Source organism: Orycteropus afer, unplaced genomic scaffold (genome assembly GCF_000298275.1).
Source record: "Orycteropus afer afer isolate SDZICR_OR568_19922 unplaced genomic scaffold, OryAfe1.0 scaffold00116, whole genome shotgun sequence".
Lineage (NCBI taxonomy): Eukaryota > Metazoa > Chordata > Mammalia > Tubulidentata > Orycteropodidae > Orycteropus > Orycteropus afer.
The window spans coordinates 2,273,245-2,291,096 of NW_006921703.1; the positions used below are offsets into that span (position 1 = coordinate 2,273,245).

A 17,852-nucleotide genomic window follows, 5' to 3' on the forward strand; every position below is an offset into this window, starting at 1 on the left:
CATTAGTAGCTGAGTAGCTCCCAAAGATAAAATAGGGGTCCTAATTTATGGTATAAATAAACTATCAAGCATAACACAAAATGCACAAACAGCAGAAGAGAAAACTAGATGACTTGGACCTTCTGAAAATTAAATTCTTATGAGCATCAAAAGACTTTTCTAAAAGAGTAAAAAGAGAACCTACAGATTGGGAAAAAAATATTTAGCAATGACTTATCTGACAAGGAACATATCTTGAAAATTTATAGAAAACTTCAACACCTCAACATCAAAATGACAAACAATGAAATTCAAAAATAGGGAAAGGATATGAACAGACGCTTCACCAAAGAACTTCAAGCAGCCAACAAATAATGAAGAAATGCTTGCAATCATTAGCCATTAGAGAGATGAAAATCAAAACAATAGCGAGATATCTCACCTCGGCAATAATAGCAAAGTTCAACAAGACAGAAAATAACAAATGCTGGAAAGGGTGTGGAGAGATTGGAACACACACTGCTTCTGGGCCTGTAAAATGGTACAACCACAGTGGAAAATGGTATGGTGCTTCCTTAAAAAGTTAGAAATAGAAATACCATTTAACCTAGTAATCCCATTACTAGGAGTATAACCTAAAGAGGTGAGACCCAGGATGTAAATAGATATATGCACACCCATGTTCATGGTAACACTTTGCAATAGCAAAGGGATGGAAACAACCTAAGTGCCCATGAACAGATGAATGGATAATCAAACTGCATACACACAGTGGAATATTATGCAACATTAAAGAATAACGAATAATCAGTGAATCACCTCATAATGTGGATGAACTTGGAGGACATTATACTGAGTGGAATAAATCAATCAAAGGAGGACAAATATTGTATGAATCCATTATTGTAAAAAGTTAAAGAAAAGTTCACACAGAGAAGGAAATTTTCTTTGTTGGTTACCAGGGATGGGAGAAGAGGGGAAGAGAGGGACTATAGGTGGATAATTAAGTGATAGGTTTGATATGGGTGGAGGGATTTTTTTTTTTTTTTTGTCTGAGTAACATTTTAGAAGTTGAGTTTTTAAAATTTAATAAAAACTTCAAATATTCAGATAAATTACAATGAACATCCACATTATCACCTTCTAGACTGATCAATTCTCAATATTGTCTTCAATTTTTGAAAATAAATGAAAGGATTTTACAGAAGTAGGACCTATGTATATCTCCAAATCTCATTCCTGTCTTCCTTTCTTGCAGATAGTCACTTTTTTTGAAGTGAGAGTGTATCTTCCTGGTTCATATATTAATAAATAATATACAGCATGGTTTTTCTTGTTTTAAAATAGTAAAATTACAGCAGATTATACCTCCTATTAATCTATTTGTGTGTGCATGTGTGTGTGCATATTTGTGTGTATGTGTGTGTGTGTGTGTTCCCTCTCCATCCTATTTTCTTCCACAGGTATAGTAACATATATATTATGTTCCCCAGTCCAACATGAAACAAGAAAGAAAGAAAAAAAAAGATACATTGATTTTACTTACACTGACTTAATCTAATAGCCAAAGGAAGATACTCGCATGCCCGCTTGCCTACAAAGCCAGTTTTTCTTCTCCCTAGTACTAGATTAGGATTAGGAGCTCTGGTAGCGTAGTGCCTAAGGCATTTGACTGCTAACCAGAAGGCTGGCAGTTCAAACCCACCAGCCACTCCTGGGAAGGAAGGTTGGGCAATCTACTTACATAGTGATACTGCCTTGGAAACCCATTATGAGTAGGGTCCAACTCAATGGCACATAACGACAAGTACTAGATTAGAATAGGCTATTCATTTATTTAGGCTGTTTATTCACTTAATGTGGATGACATCTATTTAGGACATAGAAACACTTTCATGATTTTTCACTAATTTTTTAAAAATTAAAAATTTCTGTTTAGTGAAGATGATCATAAACTATGAGTGTATTTTATTTGTAACAACAAGGGTGTGTTGTGAGGTGTTATTTTCATAGTTAACTAAAGCATTCTAAGTAATTGATGTAGAACCTCTTTTCCCAGAAGTAGATAGATGGTAAATTAAAGAGTAAATCAGCAATGCTCTTAATCCTTTAAGAACAATGACTTTTACCTGAAGATACTGAATATATAACTTCTCCATTGTTTCCTTCATCAAGATCTTTTGCAAACACAGTTGTAACTAACATATTTACTGGTTGACCTTCCAGCACCTGTCATTAAAACAAAGGGCTTACAAATCCATGAAAATTTTAAAAAGAAATGTCAATTACCCTTAAATAAGAACACATGCCTACTAAGCATTTTTAACTATTTTTAAATCCACATGTAATTCAAATGCTTACCATATGAAAGTTAGATGAGTGTAGGTCTATGCAAAGAATCCACCTAACAAATTTAAATATTTTACTTAATGTGAACAAATTATCTGAAGCATTTGTACAATTCTAAAAGGAGGAGAAAGAAATCAAATACACTAATCTTAGATTTATTTATAGATGCATTTTAAGAATTCTAGTATCTACTCATTCATCACTTTCTCAGGACAGTTGTTAAAAGGTTGTTTTCATGGTACAAAATATATTAAAGGTGAACATGAACATTTATTACAGGAAATATACCTCATAAATCAACAGGATCTTTCCTGGAATATCGAAATGCATACATGTTCAACTCCATAGTTTTGAGTCCAACTGCCCAATTAAGCTACAGAATATTTTAATGATATAATTAAAAATCATAAAAGTACTATGCTAATGTTTTGCTCTGGTAAAATAGTCCTTTAAATTTGACTTCAGAAGATCAAGTTAAAATTACTGACTTCATCAGCACCTTTTAAAAATTGTTGAATATGCATATTTGAAGACAATTTGAATGTCCGATTCAAGTGTTTTGGAGCAGTAGCTTCTAAACTTTTATTTGTATAATGCATTCATTTAAAAAACAACAACATTATGAGCAGATCCAAGATACATTTATTTATTATATTTTATATATATATATATATTTATTATACATATATAAACTAAAATGATGGGAGCTCTGGTAGCATAGTGCCTAAGGCATCTGACTGCTAACCAGAAGGCTGGCAGTTCAAACCCACCAGCCACTCCTTGGAAGGAAGATGGGCCAATCTACTTCCGTAGTGATACTGCCTCGGAAACCCAAGGAGGGGTCGCTATGAATCAAGTCTGACTTGATGGCACATAACAGCAGCAACACAGCAATATGATAATTTTTATAAACTCAAAAACTCACTGCCGTCAAGTCGAACCTGACTCATAGCAACCCCTCCTTGGGTTTCTGAGGCGGTAACACTACGGAAGGAGATTGCCCAACCTTCCTTCCAAAGAGTGGCTGATGGGTTTGAACCTCCAGCCTTCTAGTTAGCAGTCAAATGCCTTAGGCATTATGCAATATATATAAAATATGCACAAAAGCATGGACATGGAAAAGAATAAGATAACAAAATATAATTGGAAGTTTTTATATGTGCTTAAAAGGATCACCTTCTACATGCTCTGGGTGTATAGCTATCTGTCTTGGATTGTTCTCATACCTTTAACTAACCACCTTAGGGATATGTGTCAATTGCTCATACCGAGGCCTGCACAAAGAGATGCATTCACTATTGGAAAAAACAATTCATGTTTGAGCATTACAGATAATGGGTACCATTCTGCTTACATACAAAGGGCAGAACTACATTACTATAAGACAGCTAAATGTGTGATACGAAATGCCATATAACCCTTTTCTTTAAAAAATGTTTTTTCAAACACGTATCTGTTCAGTTTCTAGTCTTCTTGAAATATACACATTGCCACACTGATTTGATAAATTCTCACTTTTTACCACAAGATGGTGCTCAGAACAAATGTTGTACAATTCCATACAAGCTAAGAATATTGAAAATTCATTGGGAGAATACTTCACTCCACATACCTTGATGTGTAATTCCTTCCCTGGGAGACATTGTGGGAAATATGGCTTATTATCATTGATGTCAGTAACTGAGATATAAACCACCATGGTGGCATTTCTTGGTGGGGAGCCATGGTCCGTCACCAGCACAGTCATCTGATGGTATACTTGCTGTTCATGATCTAAAGCCACCCAATTTATAAGCTCACCTGAGGAACACAGGGTAGAGTAAGAGAGATAGACTCTGGGTATTAGGGTGTTGACATTATGAGCTACATCTAAAATAATACAAACAAAGGATGATCACACATAAAGCTCTTAGTGAAAGCTCAACTTCCAAAGCATATGCATAATAGTTGGTTGCACTGTTCAAAGAATCTTCTGTAGCTGCTACAGAAAATGCCACTTTAAAATCATCACTCTTTGTATTTAAAATTATCTACCATCAACCATTTGTACTAAAAAGTGAATTCATAAAAGCAAATACACCTACTCCTCACTTACCAACTATCTTCTTATCTGACATTTCACATTTACAATAGTCAAAAATCTAACATCTGGCTATTTTGCTCATTAATGACATATGTGTAGCAGAAATAAATACTAAGGTGCCAGGCAAGAGTAACACTAGCTGTGATGGTTAGGGTTGTGTCAACTTGGCAGGGCCAAAAAATCTCAGTGGTTTGGCACTTATGTAATGATATAATTTGGCAATGATGTAATTATACAATCAGCCTCCATTTTGTGATCTGATGTGGTCATCCCCCATTTTCACATAATGCCAACTTTCACATAAATACCTGGTCTTTGGAACCTAACCATGTCGATAAGTGAGGAGTGAGTGTAATAAAATAATGTGTGAGAATTTATTAATAATGTGAAAGACTTAACGTTACTGTTTATGTCTCTATATGTTGCTATACAAAGTAGTGGAAAACACATGAACTCTGACATCCTGAGATCTGGGGCTGGGTCTCCCTACTTCCATCGCAGACGCTGAATGATCTCTCTCCGGTCACCTTCTAGGCCTACTATGACAAACAAATGCAATAACAAATTTAAAACTATCTTGTAAACTGTAAATTATTAGGAGCTCTGGTGGCTTAGTGCCTAAGGCATTTGACTGCTATCCAGAAGGCTGGCAGTTCAAACCCACTAGCCACTCCTCGGAAGGAAAACTGGGCAATCTACTTCCATAGAGATACTGCCTAGGAAACCCAAGGAAGGGTCTCTATGAGTCAGAACTGACTCGATGGCAGTGAGTTATTACACAATTGAAAAAAAAAAAATGCAGTCATTAAGTTGATTCCAATTCAATGATACATAATAGTTGGTATTATTACTTTAAAAAATGGCAAAATATCTTTTTGAAAATCAAATTATATTCCTCGGACAATAGTTTGTCTTTTTCTTATACAGTTAATTCTTCTTACCTTGCAAAATGTATGTGAAGTGTGGATAATAAATTCTGAAATAACTCTGAATGCTTTACAAGTCTTACTTAAATATTCTTGCCTAGAACTGTGCTGCCTTCTGTAACTGCCCTTTCGTTTCAGCCATGAAGACTTGGGCCTAAAAAAAATACTAACTGCCTTTGTCTACCACCAAGGGCTGTCAGAGGACATGTTCTCCCATCTCCTGCTGAGGAATTCTGCCATACACTAGTTTTCTCATGACCATTTATGAAAATATCTATTCCTAAGAAAGTATGCATGAAGTGATGGAGCTTAAGCACCTGGCTGCTAAACAAAAGGTTGGCAGTTTGAACTTATCAAGTGGTTCCAAGGGAGAAAGACAGGGAAATTTTCTTCTGTAGAGATTATAGCCAAGAAAACCCATGGGGCAGTTCTAGTGTCTCATGGGGTCACTATGAGTCAGAATTGACTCAACAGCATCCAATAACAACAACCACATACAAGAAGTGACCATCTACCATTCCTATTTCTAAGAATTACTTCCCTCTTAATCCAAATAAGATGACACCGAGTAAGCACTGGAAGGGTTCATGGTCCAAAGCTACCCAGAGGCATTTTGCAAGACTGACTTGGCAATCTGCTTCCAAAAGGTCACAGGCTTGAAACCTGTGGTGGTTATGTCTGTGTGTCAACTTGGCTGGGCCTGGTTGAGTGGTTGGGCAGATGGATGTAGTATTCCTCATGATGAGACTGGAAATCAACTCCATGGGGGAATCTACTGGGAGCAGCTGAGTAGCTGCCTTAGGGAACATGGTCTGCTTCCTGTAAATAAGCAGAAACCTTGGGGAATGGACTTGAGCTTATGACATACTTGGACCCTGCATGTAGCCATGTCGTTGCTCAGCAGCCTGCCATGCTCTGCCAACTTTGGGACTTACAATGGACTTAAGTTAATGGCCTGCCGCGTGGTTTGATAACATTGGGCCTGTGTCTTTTTACTTGTCAACCTTGGGCTTCTCAGCCTCAGCAGCAGCTGTCCGAGTGAATAAATGCCTCTAGCTCCAGAGGGCCAGGAGCAGGAGGCAAAGCTGGACCCCAACGTTGAGGGGTTTTCATCCAGCCCCTAGAGTCTTGCACTTTAAACTTGGATTTAAAGCTTCCAAACTGTAAGAGAATAAACTCGTTTGTTGAGGCCAACCCATTTGTGGTATATTCTTGTCAGAGTGGCACTAGGGAACCAGAACAAAAACCCTACGCAGCACAGTTCTATGCACACATGGGGTCACGATGAGTCATAACTGACTTAACAGCAACTAACAACAATAACAACAAAACAAAACAAAAGCCAAAGTGAGGAATAAATAAGAAAATCCACATTTAGGTAAATTGCTGGATTGGTGAGTTTAAATGCAGTGTTTCCTATAACTTTTTTTTTTTTTTTTAATTAACAAAGATCAGGCACAACTGAATTTCTTTAAAAAAAAATTAAATTTCAAACTGTAATTCTTCTCTGAAAACCCTAAGTCCTAAATGGCAAACAGACTTTTATTTGATGAACCAATTCTGATAAGTAGCAGCTGTTTAGAGGTCAGCGGTAAAAACAACTGTGGAGCTTCACTTGGGGCTGGACCTGTGGTAAGAAGCTCTGGTGGCATAGTGCCTAAGGCATTTGACTGCTAACTAGAAGGTTGGCTGTTCAAACCCATTAGCCACTCTGCAGAAGGAAGACTGCGTAATCTACTTCCGTAAAGATTTACTGCCTCAGAAACCCAAAGGGGGTTCCTATGAGTCAGAATTGACCTGATGGCAGTGAGGTTTTTTTTTTTTTTGGGGGGGGTGCAGGGTGCTGGGGTGTGGGATGATGCCAAGTCAGGGCTCAGTACAAAGAAAAGTCCTGATCACTTTGAGGTCTGTTCAGAGCACCAGAGTAGGCATCCCTGCTGTACAATGAAGGGTGCCCTCAGAGCATAACACCACATGTCAGGAGTTATCCCTCTATTCATGCCAAGGAACTGGAAACTTTGACATTAGCTATCTGCCCAAGGTCTCACAACAAAGGAATAAATGCCTGGTCTTACCAATCTAGGTGCTGAACTGACTGTGGGAGATAGATCTTAAAGGAACAAATTATAGTTTATTTTCAAGAAAATTAATCCAGTGAAATAGACCTAGAAACCAGCCATATAGAAGTAAAGTGCAAGCAGGGGCATCATTGACAGGTGTGCAGTGTGTGTCCTGCAGAGGAAAGGAGGGCCCTTGCTTTGAAATGAATTGGAGCAGAAGTCCAGCTTGCATTCTTTTTGGCAAACCACGTACACCATAAGAAACTACATCTTCCTGAAAGAAGAGGCACCTTTTTCTAGTTTATACTGTTGTTGCTATGTTTATACTACAAAAGCCTTCAAATCAAAGGCTTGAAGTCAATCATGACTGAATTCAAATTCTGTCCCCAGTAAAGGGCAGGGGTTACCATTTGCACAGACTGTAATATAAATAGTGCCTCTTGGAACTGTGCAAAATGGTGGCCTTCTCTTTCCTCCTACTAGCTCCACGACCTTGGGCAAATTCCTTGACCTGTTTGAGTATCAGTTTCCTCAACTGTATAATTTCTGGATAATCATATTTCATTTTTAAATGGTTATGTAAAAATTAAATAAACTCCTTATAAATGTATACAATGTAAATTTTTAAATACATTAACATTTTTATATTTAATTTCTTAATTAAAACTTCAAGAACACTCACTATCAATTTTGCCCCTTTCTCTCTTTCCCTTACCAAAGTGAGAATGGAAATAAATCTCTAATGCGATTTCAAAATCTTAACTAATGGCTTGCTTTCTACTCTTACAATGATGAAATTTATATTTCATAAAATATTTATGACATTTTGAAAAAAAAATCCACAAATGAAAAAGATTGGTTGGTCAAGAAATTTAAACTTTATGCAAGTGTTTATTCTACCCAGTTCTGACTATACCTCTACATCAGAATAAGACCCATATATTAGCAATCTATGGATGCCAGGCAAGAAAAGTATGAACCAGTATTGGTAAAATTCTATTCAATTTTTACTTTCTTTTAAAATCACACCGTACTATAATCCACAATGTATATTTGCTATAAACAATAGCTTTAATTAAGTGTCTGTGCTCATGCTATACCCAGGAAATTTGAGTTTTGTCAATTCCCATTTTAAAGGAATAGGTTTAAGCTGCAAAATGGTACCTGTATTAGGGTTCATCTTGAAGAATTTGCCATCAGACAAAAGGAAATATGAGAGCTGTCCATTCTTCCCAGAGTCTCTGTCAATTGCTGTAATTTTGCCTATTACCCCTTGGGGAAGAGGACTCTCCTTGACTTTCAAAAACAACACATCATGCAAGAAGGTAGGGGAATTGTCATTCTCATCCAGCACTTGAACAATTACTGAAGTGCTCACATTTTGCAACAATCTGTCTTCTGGGATCCAGGCAAACACTCTAAATCTATATGTTTTTGTGGATTCATAGTCAAGTTGTCGCCGCAAATAAATCCAACCTGTGTAAGGGCTGATGCCAAACAGAGCAGAGTCTATACTGGGTTCTAGGGAGTACATGGGCTGTGAAGTTGTGTGCTGTGGGCCTAGTGGGTAGGCCTGTATTTGCAGTATTTGAGTAACTGGTGAGAGGGATTCACTAATTTCTACTCGATAGACCAAATTTTCAAAAGTCAAGTGTGGACTTGATTCTTGCTTTTCGATAATTACAGTCAGCACTAACAGGGATGCCCGAGGAGGAACTCCATGGTCCTCAGCCATGAGTGTCAGCACATGCTTCTGCAGGGTTTCCTCTCTCAGACTCTCATTGAGGTACACCACACCAAGGTCTTGATCAATGGTGAAGATGCCCGAGGTTTGGCTGGCAATCAAGTATCGGATAAATCCATTCAGGCCACTGTCTTTGTCTTCTGCTCGTGCAAGGTACAAGGCTGTGCCAGGCGGTGTGTGCTGAAATATTTTAATCTCGTCAGAGTCTGTGAGAAAAGCTGGGTAGTTATCATTGATGTCGAGGACAGTTATGTTGGCTTCTGTGCTGCTGCACACTGGGGAGCTATTCAGCTGTGCCTGGATGGTGAGCACAACCACGGGCTGTGTTTCATGATCCAGAGGCTTCTGGGTACAAATGGTGCCCAGCCATGGGTGAATAGAGAACTTTCCATCCACATCACCAGAAGTGATTCTGTAAAAGATTGGCTCTGTGGAATCTGAAAAAAAAAAGAGAGAGAGAGAGAGAGACAGAAAGCAATCGCTACATGGGGTGTCAGGGGAAGAGTACACACTGAGAATGCTGTAAGCTGAAAATGTTAATATATACTACTTCTAAAATGTTGATATAAACATAAATTATAAAAAAAAAAGAATTTGAAAACAAAAATGATCTGTCCTACATATATGGAGAATACAAGGAGCCCTAATAGTGCAATGGTTAAATGCTCAACCAGTAACTGAGAGATTGGTAGTTTAAACCCACTCAGTGACATGGTAATATGCACCTATAAAGATTTCAGTCTAGGAAACGCTGTGGGGCAGTTCTACTGTGTCACATGGAGTCACTATGAGTCAAAATCAACTCAATGGTATCTAACACTGGAGAATACAATACCATGTCTTACTTCATCCTCAGCTCTCCAAAGCCTGTTGAAAAGTGGACATGTGGTTTAAGATGTATGAATGGACAGAGGTTATATCCAATGGACAAGCAGTAAGCCTTAAGTTTTACTAACTACATTCTTTCCTTCTTTGTGTACTAGATAAAAGGGAAAGATATTCAAAGCATAATTTGGATCCTTTTTTTAAATATATTTAAGGAAGTCATGTTGATACTATGTTTTTGTTTCTCTATAGAACTATCTATGAATGGCAAATAATAATAAATAATAACAATAATAATAATAATAAAAACCTCTACAAAGGTTGAGAGAGGCAAAGGGAGGAAAAGGAGGGAATTATCTAAGCTCTTTATGCAAATAATTCACTTTCAAGAATTTATCCTGCAGAGAGCTATCTCCACTAGTATAAGACAAGGATCCTTGTTTCAGCACTATTTGGACTAGTAAAAATTGTGACTCATTCAAACTAATATAGCAAAAGGAGAATGTCTAAATAAATTATGCTTCATATCCTAGTTGAAATACTATGCAGCTATTTTTTTAAATGGAACTGAGTTTTGTCCAGTATACACTAAACAAGAAAAAGAAGGCAGTTGTAGAATTTTTAAAAAAAGAAAAAATCCAAAATGATACATTTTTGCAAAATATTTTAAACTTGTGTGTATTTGGGGGACTGAGTTATAGAAGACTTAAACTTTCTACCATTATAGGTATTATGTATTGTTTTAAACTTTCTTTTAAAAGTACCTATTAGGAAAAAAATATATATATATATGCGTGTGTGTATATATATATATGCATATATACATAGTAGTAGTAACACTGATGAAAGAACACAGAGCAAGCCACAAGTTTCACTATCTCCCTTCATTCTTCTTGCATTAAGTTAAGATAGAAAGAAGGAAAAATTTATTCAAGGTTAAATAGCCTAAAAATAACACATGAAATGCTCCAATAATGGACTTCAATGCAGCATAAAAAGTACTTACTGAAGGACTCTCTTGCTTTTACTGTTCCAACAGGACTGCCTTCAGGCACATCTTCATAAATTGAGAATGTATACTTGGACCTTTCAAATTCAGTAGGCACCAGAGTTGTCAGAAGAATGTGTATAGTGACTTCGGCATTGATGGCAGATGTGAGTCCACCACCATCTCGAGCACAGACCATCAACAAAAGTGTAGTAGATTCCAAATGACTAAGAGTTGATGTTAAATAAATAATTCCTGGGTAGGGGAAAGAAAGACTTACTAAAGAGATTAACATGCACTAAATACTGATAAGCATAATAACTTCTGGTATGGTAAATCTACTTTCCAACCAAAGAAACTGTGCAGTTTTACAAAATGATGGTCCAAATTCTCTCACAATTTTCTTAAGAGTTTTAAAAGACTACACATCTTGAAAGTACATCATATAAATTCATTAGGAAAACACCAAATCCCGATGTCTATCTTAGGCCTCACTACCGTATCACCAGGATCCCTGGTGGTGCAACGGTGAAGTGCTTGGGTGCTAACCAAACAGTTTGGCAGTTCAAACCCACCAGCTGCTTCGTGGGAGAAAAGACCTTGTGATCTGCTTGCTCCCATAAAGATCACAGCCTAGGAAATCCTATAGGGCAATTCTACTCTGTCACACAGAGTCAGTATGAGTAAGAGTCGACTTGACAGTACACAACAACAAAAACAACACCTTATCACCAGCCCTAGATGATGCAGTAACAGTGCATCCCATAGTCCAATGTGTTCTAGGCCACATGAGGTTATAGGGTGATTACAGTCTGCCCAGTCACTTAGAGGATTAAACTAAAATTTTATCTTCTGAAGTATTTGACATCTGCCCTGAACTAGACTAGGATATCTCTTTCACAACTTATTCCACTCTTATCATTATAGGTTAGGGCAGATGTCAAATACTTCAGAAGACAAAACTTCAATTAATGTTAAAGCTGTGTGGAGTAAGAATGGCAAGTTAGGCCTATGTACATAGTGTGTGGGGGAAGAGGAAGGTATTTATGTTGCTGTCAGGGAGAGAAAACAGATTAATATTGTTAATACATGGCACGAATGGGGAAGCCCTGGACTACTAACCAAAAGTTCACAGTTCAAATCCACGCTGAGGTACCTTAGAAAATAGGTCTGGTGATCTGTTTCTGAAAGATCCCAGCCTTGAGAACCTTCTGGAGCACAGTTCTACCCTGTACACATGAGAAGGCCATGAGTCAGAGTCGTCGTGATGTCAGCTGACAACTATTTCCTGTACTAGCTTGAAAACAATAAAAAGGTCCCACATAGCAAACTTAAAAAAATAATCAGGTTTGTTTTATCTAATGAGAAAGAAAATACATGGACACTTATTAAATAAATTTACATGACTGAACTTTATGGACAATATGTTGTTGTTGTGTTTTGCCATAGAGTCGGGCTCAACTCATGACGACCCCTCCATGGGTTTCCAAGGCCCTATCACTACGGAAATAGATTGCTCAACCTTTCTTCTGAGGAGTGGTGATAATTATTAGCTAAATGAAGGAATACTGCATTTTTTTGTGAGATCATGAGAAGCTGGCAATGCTGTCAAAATCATCAGTTTTTTAAGCATAAAAACGTTAAATAGCATCCATTCATTTTTAAGTCAGAATCTGCCCCCTCACAATTTCAATTCCTTCTGTTGTAAATATACTTTATACTTCTGTTGTAAATTTAATAAAATATTTTATTTATCTTTGTCATCATAGATCTTTAATAACTAAAATGTCTTGTTTGACCTACTCCAAGCACAACCTTCCTCAGAAGGAAGGTTGGGCAATCTACTTCCATAGTGATACCACCTCGGAAACCCAAGGAGGGGTAGCTATGAATTGGGTCCGACTCGAGGGCACATAGCAACAACAACAACAACAACAAGCACAACGTGACCATTTTCTTTCATAGTTTCCAATCTTACATGATTTCTATTCATTTCTATTCACTACTATAGTTCCCTTACTCCTGAACCTATTCCAGGTGATCCTCTCAAGTACAAACTGAACACACAGTTGCAAATATAATCTATTATACAGCAGAGTAAAGCACTAATCATTATAAAACACTAACCAAAGCCCAAATCCATTGCCATCTAGTTCATTCTGACTCATAGCGACCCTATAGGACAGAGTACAACTGTCCCATAGTGTTTCCAAGGCTATAAATCTTTAAGGAAGCAAACTGCCTCATCTTTCTCCCATGGAATAGCTGGTTAGTGTGAACTGCCAGCCTTTTGGTTAGCAACTGTATACCTCAGTCACTGCACCACCAGAGCTCTTTATGAAAGACTGAAGTAACAATTATACCAGATTTCAGCTGCCATATTACAATTTGGGTTTCTACTGATTTGGTGATCCACCAAAGCACAATATTTATCATACAAATTTCTAAGTTAGAACTTTCCTATACATTTTTGGTGCAGTTTAAAAAGCAAAATCCTTGTTGATATTATTAAAGTCCATCCTGATTTTATATGTATAAAACCAGTAAAACAAATAATTTTAAAAAGTCTATAAAAGAAAATGAGAAGTCCTTCTATTTTCACCTTCCCAACTCCCCAGGTGTGGTGCGGTGAATTACATGGTATGGCTCTTCTAGCCATGGTCTTTGTGACTCCCACCATATGACTGGGAGGAACCATGCAAATGTAAGGTGCTTGTGGCCCACCAAGGTGATTGGACAGCTTATTAGTAATGTAAATAAAGTACATGGTATCCTTGTGGGGGTGGGACCAGGGAAATAAAATGTATGAAGCACTAATGTCGGGATTGGTCAGTTCTGTCATTCCACTAGGCTTAATGTGAGCCCTCGTAGAGGCAGAAGACGGGGAATCCCATTGCCAATGAGAGAGAAGAGCCAGAGATGGTGTGGAGCACATCCTTGGATCCAAGATCCCTGTGCTGAACTTGTTTGGCAGAGAGACTGGCAGAGAGACCAGCAGAGAGACAGCGGTAGTGGAACCAAGTGGCATAAGACAGAGCAGCTGACTTGCTGGCCCATGGAGCAAGAAAGCTGGCAGAGTAGGGTGCACCTAGATGCCCCTATTGGCAGAACTAAAAGAGATGTGTAATACTTGCCTGAGCAAGGCAGAGGCCAGGCTGAGAGGCCAAGGGCCAAATAGAGGCATGCTTACAGGCATGGCAGAGGGGAAGCTGTCCTGATTGAAGAATTGTATCTTGAACATTCCTGAACCTGAATTGTAACCTGTTACTTTCCTAGTAAGAAGCTCTGGTAGCGTAGTGCCTAAGGCACTTGACTGCTAACCAGAAGGCTGGTGGTTCAAACCCACCAGCCACTCCTTGGAAGGAAGATGGGGCAATCTACTTCCATAGTGATACCACCTTGGAAACCCAAGGAGAGGTCGCTATGAGTCGGGTCCATAACATCAATGGCACATAACAACAACACTTTACTAATAAACCTAATAAATCGTGAGTATTGTTTGTGAATTCTGTGTGGCCACTGCAATGGATTATCAAACCCAGCAGAGAGGTATTGAGTGCTATGGGAGGGATGGTTGGTGTCAGAGATTCTGAGAAGGCTAGAGGGTGGCCTCATAGGAATAAGCCTTGGGCTGCTAATGGCAATTCTGTCTCCCCCTTGTGAAGTTAGAAGTCAGAGGAGAAAGTTGATGTAATTTCAATTATAGAGAAAATTAAAAGATTTCATTTTGCATCCCTGATGATTTTGATGTTGAAAAAGTAATGCCTGTCACAAGACCACAACCTAGTTTTTCTGCCTGCAGCCACACTCCTGAACTGCTCTTCATGCTTTTATCAGAATAACTTTCCTAAAATCCAAGTCTAGACATATCAATGTCTTTCCAGATTTTCAGAGTAAAGTTCAAATGTTGTGCTACATACAATTCCATTAATAAATTTGCCTGCTCTGCTTTTGCAGCCTCATCTCACCACTATCTAAACAGTACCTTTTGCTCTAGACACAGTGAACAATGTGTAATGTTCAGATAGATCTTACTCTTTTATTATTGTTATTGTTTTATTTATTTATTTATTGGTGAAATGTACAAAGCAATATATATTCAGGAAAAAAAAATATCTTTGTTACCAAGGAAAGCATACCACTTTTCTTCAGAGCTGTTTAGGAAGCTTGCATAATAGTCAACATTCAGATTGGATATTTAAATGTGTCCCTTTAAAAATTATTGTAAAAGAGATTTTTCTAAAAATAGAATTCTTATTATGCAAAAAGATTCAAGGATAGGATCAATGGAAATTTCAAGTGAAATTTTAAGTAAATACAGGTCACTATGAGTTGGGTCTGACTCGACGGCACATAACAACAAACAACAAAAGCTGTATTCAATTAACTGAATCCCTGAAGTACAGATAAATGTACTCTATAGAAATTGTGTATACAAAACTATTCTGAACATATTTTTATCTTAGATATGAACAAAAATAATGTCTCAAATACCCGAATTACTAATAAAATTGCCTTGGTAACATATGGTAAAGTGTGATACATAATGAAATAAATAGCTGCACCCTATTCAGTCTTCTGGTTAAAAGTATTATCTCTGGCGAAACTCACCCAGTATTATGAAATTTAATGATTCACTCTTCCAAATGCATAAACAGATATTTTAAATTAGATAATTCAGTGAGGCTTCAGGTCCCAATGATTTGAGAATAGGGAACAGAAAGCAACACATAACTCACATGATATTTTTATAATTTTATCTTTAATAAAAATCAAAGCTATTCCTTGTAAGAAAATTATTTCTTATTATTTTAACACAATTTCACTAATGAATACCCATCTTATTTGTCATATTACAGGTTCTCAATAAATTTGAATGAAAGGGAGATCCTGGGCCAATTACATTGGGTTACACAAATATAACTTTGCTGAGAATCTTCAGCCTTAAGAAATTTATAAAAGCTGATCAATAACTAAGTCGGTAAGAACAACTGTTAGTTATAAGTGAGGAACACACTTTAAAGTCATTAAGCTACCAGAGCTCCTATATATAAATGTACACACATATATGTGCACGTATATAATATACACACATATATTTACATATTTGAGGAGCTCTGGTAGCGTAGTGCCTAAGACTGCTAAGCAGAAGGCTGATGGTTCAATCCCACCAGCCACTCCTCGGAAGGAAGATGGGGCAATCTACTTCCAAAGTGATACTGCCTCAGAAACCCAGGGAGGGGTCTCTATGAGTCGGATCCGACTGGACAGCAGAGAGTATTTACATATTTATTATACCTAAAGAAAAAAAGAAGAGATTAAATACAGAGGTAGATATATTAACTATAAAATGACCTAGTGCCCCGCTAGGGTTTTTGTAAGTCACAGCTTATTCTATGCCAGTGCGACAAAGCCCCGTAAATTCAAAGACAAGTGTATTTACAAATTCTGCTGTTTTCCTTTGAGTGGTTATCTTTAGGTGAGCATAAAACATTCATTAAAAAACAAACACACTAACTAAAATCTGGGTCTGATAAATGTACTGATATACCCAAAACTGCTCTGTAATATTGAGATGATCAGTATGGCATAAACAAGAAACATGTTAATCAACTGTCAAACTCAGAGCAATTTTTCCATAATACCACAAACTCCTCTGACTTCTGTGTGTACCCAGACTGACCACAAACCTATCATGGTTTCACCTTCCTTATCTATAATTTAGGATGAGGATAACCTCTTAGTAACTCAGACAGAATCTGAAATGCCTAGGTATTGTCCTTCTATTTCAAAAAAGCTAAAATTTCAGGTGTTTGACTGTTTTAATGAAAACGTTATACTCAACTAAGGACAGCCACCTATAATGGGTTAAATTGGTCCCCAAAAAGATATGCTGGAGTTCTAACCCTAATGCCTACGACCTTATTTGGAAATTGATTTTTGTAGATGTAATCAAGTTAAGGTGAGGTCATGCTGATCTACAGTGGGCCCTACAACAATATGACTGGTATCTTTATAAGAAAAGAAGAAACAGACAGACACAGGAAGAGTGCCATGTGATTAGGGAGGCAGATATTGGAATGCTGCATCTGCAATCCAAGGAATATTGATCATCACTGGCAACATCAGAAGCTAAGAGAAAAGCATGGAACAGATTCTCCCCTAGAGTCCTCAGAGGGAGTGTGTTCCTGCTGACACCTTGATTTTGAGTTGCTAAACTTTTTTTTGTTTGGTGGGGGTAGTGTAGTAAATTACATAGTGTGGCTTTTTTAGCCATAAGTCTTTGTGAACTCCATCGTGGAATTTGCCATGAGCAAGCAAGTAGGTCCTGATTGTTAGTTATCCACCTGGGGTATTTCTGTTGGGAGCAGCACAAAGTAATTTTCTGGGAAGTTTGCTCTCTCTCAGGTGTATAGCATTCTGATGTTGGGATTAGTTGGTTTGGCCACTCTGCCAGGCTCAAAAAGGAGCCCTTCTAGAGGCAGGAGTCTCTCTGACTGCTGCCTGAGAAAGACATGCTGCTGAAAGAAATGAGCTCGTGAGAGACATGAGAGACACATGCTGCTGAGAGAGAGAGACCTCGAGAGATACACACTGCTGAGAGAGACTAAGAGAGATGTCAGCTGAGAGACGGTGGGCTACAAGAGACTGAGTGCATTTCTGAACTTGAGTTGTAGCCTGTTTCTTCCTTAATAAACCCCATAATCTGTGAGTTCTGTGTGGCCATTGCAGTGAATTATCGAACCCAGCAGAGAGTGCTATGGGAGAAACAGTTGGTGAAAGGGCTGGAGGGAGGTAGCATGTCTGGCCTTGCAGGAATAGGCCTTGGGCCACTGATGGTGATTCTGTCTTCCTCTTGTGGGGTTAGAGGAGGTCAGAAGATGCAGCCCCCTTGCCC

General features: G+C 37.8%; 1 protein-coding gene across 1 annotated transcript in view; it reads right to left on the bottom strand.

Moving 5' to 3' along the window:
- The window catches only part of DCHS2 (dachsous cadherin-related 2), a 458,783-nt gene that overhangs the window by 164,985 nt on the left and 275,946 nt on the right, over window positions 1–17,852 (bottom strand). The window contains exons 4-7 of the mRNA XM_042781410.1: window positions 10,973–11,209; window positions 8,562–9,578; window positions 3,941–4,128; window positions 2,109–2,208 (exon numbers count right to left, since the gene is read on the bottom strand). Coding sequence (XP_042637344.1) covers window positions 2,109–2,208; window positions 3,941–4,128; window positions 8,562–9,578; window positions 10,973–11,209 — 1,542 coding nt within the window. The remainder of the gene's footprint in view (window positions 1–2,108; window positions 2,209–3,940; window positions 4,129–8,561; window positions 9,579–10,972; window positions 11,210–17,852) is intronic.